At 51.5% G+C, this 5,922-nt stretch overlaps 1 protein-coding gene across 1 annotated transcript; it reads left to right on the top strand.

Moving 5' to 3' along the window:
• Window positions 1-1,762: 1,762 nt before the first annotated feature.
• Window positions 1,763-3,383, top strand: LOC119307205 (heavy metal-associated isoprenylated plant protein 35-like). The gene is made up of 2 exons (XM_037583302.1): window positions 1,763-1,979; window positions 2,079-3,383. Exons 1-2 carry the CDS (start codon window positions 1,892-1,894, stop codon window positions 3,026-3,028), a joined length of 1,038 nt encoding a protein of 345 aa, XP_037439199.1. The 5' UTR covers window positions 1,763-1,891; the 3' UTR covers window positions 3,029-3,383.
• The last annotated feature ends 2,539 nt before the right edge of the window (window positions 3,384-5,922 follow it).

The following is a 5,922-nucleotide window of genomic DNA, read 5'->3' as shown; positions in this document are numbered from 1 at the left end:
CGTATAACCTGGCGTAAAACCCCTCTTCTACAGGTCTTTGCCCATTTCATCATCTATCCTCTTGTGCCAATTGTCGCACCCGGCACAGGGGCACCAGGTTGTCCTCTGGCCATTTGCAAATGCGGCTCTCACAAACACCTTGGTTTTTGGTAACCATTCATTGGTCATGTCTTTCTGACTAGTGTGACCAGTGTACATCCACGCACGATCACTCATCTTGCCTAGCTACTGGACACATAATATATATATATATATATATATATATATATATATATATATATATATATAATCAACATGCATATATTAATCAGTTAATGGAGTTTGTCACTTTTTATTATGTCCATGCAACCTAGATGCTAATAGGTAAAGATAGGTCCTGATCCCACCCGAGTATGTGTAGATTGGGTTCGTTTTCCCATTCTCTGCTCCGGATCCAATGCAAAATTTCGGCAGCACCTCCCCGCTGTTCTCCTGACACACGTCTCAGCAATAAGCAGAGAGGATGTGTACCCGGAGAACAACAGGGATGCACTGACAAAATTCTGCATTGGATCTGGAGCAGAGCATATGGGAAAACGAACCCAATCTACACATACTCGGACTGTCCATAGATAACGTTGGACAATTCGAAACAATCACGGTTATAAATATGCAAATGCATGCATATTTATAGATGTAACCCTTTCAAACGGGAGACGCATAGTGGTCACGCATACTGATGATTGAAGACACCTATAGCTAGCAAGTTTCATCGTCACGAAGACCGGAACGGAGCAAATGAACGGGAAGGAGGAGATGTCATTTGTGCTCACCCACAAACGCAGGGGCGGAGCTCGTCGAACACTAGACCCTCGAAGCGACGAAACAACTGCACATTTAAATCGAAAGACGAGTAACATAGCATTATTGTTTTTTCCGTCAACCTAACTAAATATTTACAACAGGACGAGAGGGTTAGGGGGTTCCTCGGCGTCAATGGAACCCTAAATAGCAAGTATCGTCGGTGCGAGATACATGTTGGCGGTCGGCGTCGAACACTAGATCCACGTCCCACAAATGACGTCGGCGTCCCGCGTCCCGCAGCAAATGGGAGGATGTGGTGGGAGGTGAGGCGAAAATAAACCGGTGAGACAAAAATAGATCATGGGTATCAGGTTTAAATGCGTTGGTGGGATAAGAGAACGGTACGGAAGAATTAACCGGAGTGAGGCGAGACTACCAACTCAAACATTAGAAGTAGAGAGTTTAGGGGAAAGCTTAAGCATTTTGAACTGTGAAAAAAAATCAAGTCAAACGCCAAATGTTACCTCCAAATATTGCACTAGTCTGAATTGGATAGTGTAACATATATCTGATCGCCTTAAAAACGGTAATCATACCTGTGAAGAGCGCTTTGGTGGCAAATTTTGACGAAAAACATAACTGCAGTGGAGCGGCGGCGCTCGCTGATTGCCACGCTCGACCAGCATAAATTGTCATCAAAATCACAATCAAATATCATCCTCCCAACAAACATGGATGAGTGTATGTGCGTGTATATAAGCGCTTGTGTCTGTTTAAAAAAACCATGGGCGCAGAAATGTAGAATTCTTTCACGACGCCTGGTACCTAGGAACGGAGCGGAACGGATACGCCGCAGCCGCCGCCTGTGTACTAACAAACATTACGGCCGCAGCAGCAGAGCACCCGCCCGGCCCATATGTCAGTGGCCTCTGTGGTCGTACTCCATCCCCGCATCCCCCTCTATAAAGTTGAGCACCGCATCTGCTGCCTCCCCTGAGTTCCCAGCGCCCTCAGAGCCACAGACTCGAGCGCGCCCCCATCCTGCTCCCCAACCAAGAAGCGAGACGACGGTGACCAGTCCCCAGAGGCCAGAGCGCACTCCCATCCCATGGATCTGCAGACCTTCGTGCTGAGGGTGACCATCCACTGCCATGGCTGCAAGAAGAAGGTCCGGAAGGTGCTCAAGAGCGTCGAAGGTACTAGCGTCACCCTCCTCCTTCTCCTCGCGCCGCTGCATTTTCGGCTTAATTATAACTAGCTAAGTGGTCGTCGCGCGTTTTGGTTGGGATGTTCAGGCGTGCAGGACGTGAAGGTGGACGCCCAGCTGCACAAGGTGATGGTGACCGGCACCGTGGACGCCGAGACGCTCATCAAGAGGCTCAACAAGTCTGGCAAGCAGGCCCTGCCATGGCAACACACGCCTGCCAAGAATCCCGACCCTGCGCCAGCCGACGCCCCCGCGCCGGCCGAGGACGGCAGCAAGGATGCTGCTGTGGCCGACAAGAAGCCGGCGGAGGAACCGCAGGCCGACAGCTCAGACAAGAAGCCGGAGCAGGAGACGGCCTCGGAGAAGAAGCCGGAGCAGGAGACGGCCTCGGAGAAGAAGCCTGAGACGGAGAAGGAAGCAGAGTCTGAGAAGAAGGCTGACAAGGAGGAGGCGAAACCAAGCGACGAGGCAAAGAAAGACGGCGGCGAGGGCGCGGCGGCCGAGCCCAAACCCAAAGCAAAGGGCACCGAGCCCGCCGCCGCTGCAAAGGAGGCCGGCGATGACGAGGGCGAGGCGAAGAAGAAACAGAGCAAGCCCAAGGACGCGGATAGGTCCCTGGCCCCAGCGCCGGCGCCGGCCCATGCGCCGAGGTACGCGCACCAGGAATTCAACGCGCCGCAGCCGGTGATGAGCTACAACATGGCGCAGCCGAGAGCGAGCGTGTCCCACTACGCGCCGCAGCCGGAGCAGGGCTACTCGCAGCAGCAGCAGGCCGGGTACTCCTCCTCCTCCTCCATGATGGTGACGCAGCACCCACCGCCACCGGCGCAGCAGGCCTACTCCCAGCAGGCGCAGCCAATGCAGCAATGGTCGCCGTCCTACCTCTACATGCCGTACCCGCACGCGTCGCCGGAGTCCTACTACCAGGACTACTACAGCCCGCCCGGGACGCACGCGTCGCCGCCGCCCCCGCCGCCGCTCCAGGACTCGTACCGCCTATTCGACGACGAGAACCCCAACTCGTGCAGCGTCATGTGATCTGATCACGGCTCCGGCCACCGGCGGAAAAGTAGAGGCGGCCGTCCTCATAATCGTAATAGAGACGGACCTCTCTGGTTGTAGGTAGAGTAGCTTGTTACTCTCTTCGATTGGGAGGTCAAAGCTCTCCTTGACCAATCCTTTTTCTTCTCACTTCTTCCTCTTTAATTTCTTCTTTTGTTATTGCTACTATTACTGTTCTAAATAGAGCATGTAATTGTAATGAGAGCCTTTACATGTAGAATAGTACTAGCATCAATGAGATCTTCCACCCTACTAGCACTTACTAGCATTTTGTATAAGCTAAAAAACATGAGAGAGAGAAACATGAAAGAGAAAAACCGGATTATATACAGCTAAAGAATCTTCTCTAGATGAATTAATTAATTAGTAGAAAGGTCGTCCTTTGTGCTCCAATCCAATCATGCATGTCTAGAGTATATCCTTGTTGATTCTTGTGGCCAGCTCGTGAGCAGCCTCTGACCAACCGCTAAAAAACGCGAGTCATCAACGAAGGACTTTGACAGAAGGTAAAAAAAAAAATGACTGCTCTCCCGGTGTGATTGATAAGGCCCCATCACCTCTCCTTTTGCCACCGATCAAGTTAGCACGATAATGATGTTTAATCAGTGCGATAGCTCAGCAGCCCAACTTGTTTAGGCTGGTGCCTGGGGTGAGGCCAAGCTGGCCGTTTTGTCTGAATGCTTTTCATATAGCTCATCGCTCATGCCGGTTTGTTTGAAGGCTTTTGAATATAAGCAAGGGGGTGGTGCTTGTCCCTCGTGTTAATGATTTGCATGCTGATCTCAGCTTGGGTGATCATGTACGATTTAAATATAATACCAGTGCAGTAATAAGACATTATGCTCATTAGAGTAAGCTAAACTGGTTTGATTATTGATAATGGAAAAGTGGTGGCCAAATCGTGCTTTGCTTAGTTGTTAGTTAGCCACTGGGGACGGATTAGGACAATGCATGGAGGTAGATCAGAGAGATGAGGGCAGGGCAGGGCAGGGCACGCCGGCTGGCTCGATTGGCGGTGGTTTGTGCATGTTGGGCATATGTAACCACTGTGTTCTACTATTTGTTTATTTTATTTTATTTTATTTTAGACTAGACAACAAACTAGTAAGTGGTGGGTGGTGCTATTAAATTCAAGCGTTTCATTCTTGTTTTGGCTTGCCCTGTTTTGGTAGGCGTTTTAACTTTTGTTCCTCTCTGAGCCATGCCTACGTTAATTAAGAAGTCAAAATTTTGGTTCAACATTTCTCCAGCGGACGTACGTAGTCCTACTGCTCAAGAGGAGAGAAAGAGAAAGAGAGAGATGCACGACAGATGGCGCACATGGCATGCCGAGCACCCAACAGCGAAATGTCAGCAACATCTTGCACGAAGATGCTCTCCATCCATCTAAATCTAATACTACTAGCGCCAAAACATTGCATAGATAGATAATGCCTAGACAGCGGTTCAGGTAGCGAAAGAGCGTCCGCCGCTGCCCACCCACGCCCAGGCCCGGTTCATCATCATCGTCGTCGTCCACGAGCACCGATCGTTGGTTCATTGCCGTCTCGATTCTGATTGTGGCACGCGGACAAGTGCAAATCCGAGCCACGGGGCCACCGAATCCGTCCCGTTTCGGTGTACATTCGGCACGCATCACTGCTTCCTCGTCCACAGCGTTTCTCTGCTCGTCACCGGCGCTGAATGGGTCTGGGTGCACAGCGGGTGGTTGGCGCAACAGGCTCGGCCACGATGCATGTTTCCCGGGATGGAATGGGTGCAACTTTCTTTCCAATCTCACCTCCCCGTCTTCTTTTTCTGCGCTGCTCTTGATTTTTCACCCGTTACACCCATGGAAAATGGACGCTCTCGTGTCAGTTTCCTTGGGCCGCCCGTGCAAACGGGTCAGGTCAAATCCGCTTCCCAAGAAACTCGAAAAATGCCGGAGCTGCCGCTGGAATGGCAAAGAAGATCTTTGGAAGCAATGCCATTCTTTTTTCTTCACTTTCCGTGGCTTGCATTATGCCAACCACCGCATGCTCCATCGGCGCCATTCCGGGCCTCTCATGCACGAATCATCTTGGTTGATTTCGTTACGCCTTATACAATGCGAGGTGCTTGCAGAAATAAACTAGATTTTTCTTAAGCATCGATACTTATTTATACATGGCAGACGTTTAATTAGACGTCTCTCCTATATAAATAGGCACCGCTGCTTCAGAAAAATCAGATTTATTTTTTTAAGCACCTCCCTAAACACTTATAGCATTGTACAAGGCTTTAGAGCATCTACAGCCGCCTGACCGGTAAGAAAAACTGAAATGTACGGGCTCTTCATGTCGGTCCTACACACTCGGAGTGACCGGCACCACTCATACCCAATCCAAATCTGAAACAGATATGGGGTGGCTGGGCGCGCCAGGCGGGCCCGCCATGTTGGGTTGACAACGGGTTCCCACATGGAAACCCATCAGTTTGACGCGCTTCTCCTTCGGGACGGGTATGGACGTATTCATGCCGCCGCGTGGCACCCCTCCGGCTCACCGTTCGAGGGCCAAAGTCCGGCTATTTAAGCCGGGCGGCGACCCCCAACCCTAGCCTCATCCATTTCCGTTCATCTCCCTCCTCTCCGTGTCGCCACCCTTGTATTCGCTCGTCGTCCGCCGATAGCCATGGCCCAACAGAAGGCGACGACATACACCATGCTCACGTCGGAAGCGGCGCGTTGAGCTGCTTGAGGAGATTCAGGCGTGGCACGAAGCTCGGATCATAACCGGCCTGCCTCCGGACTCGCCGGAGTCGGGCGAGAAGGAGGCAGAGGGAGAGGTCGAGGCAAAGCAGGACGCCGCCATGGAGGATGCGGAGCCAGAGGAGGAGGAGGAGGACGACGC

Source organism: Triticum dicoccoides, chromosome 5B (genome assembly GCF_002162155.2).
Source record: "Triticum dicoccoides isolate Atlit2015 ecotype Zavitan chromosome 5B, WEW_v2.0, whole genome shotgun sequence".
Classification (NCBI taxonomy): domain Eukaryota; kingdom Viridiplantae; phylum Streptophyta; class Magnoliopsida; order Poales; family Poaceae; genus Triticum; species Triticum dicoccoides.
The sequence above is the reverse complement of the archived record's forward strand: the minus strand, read 5'-3'. Positions and strand labels throughout refer to the sequence as shown.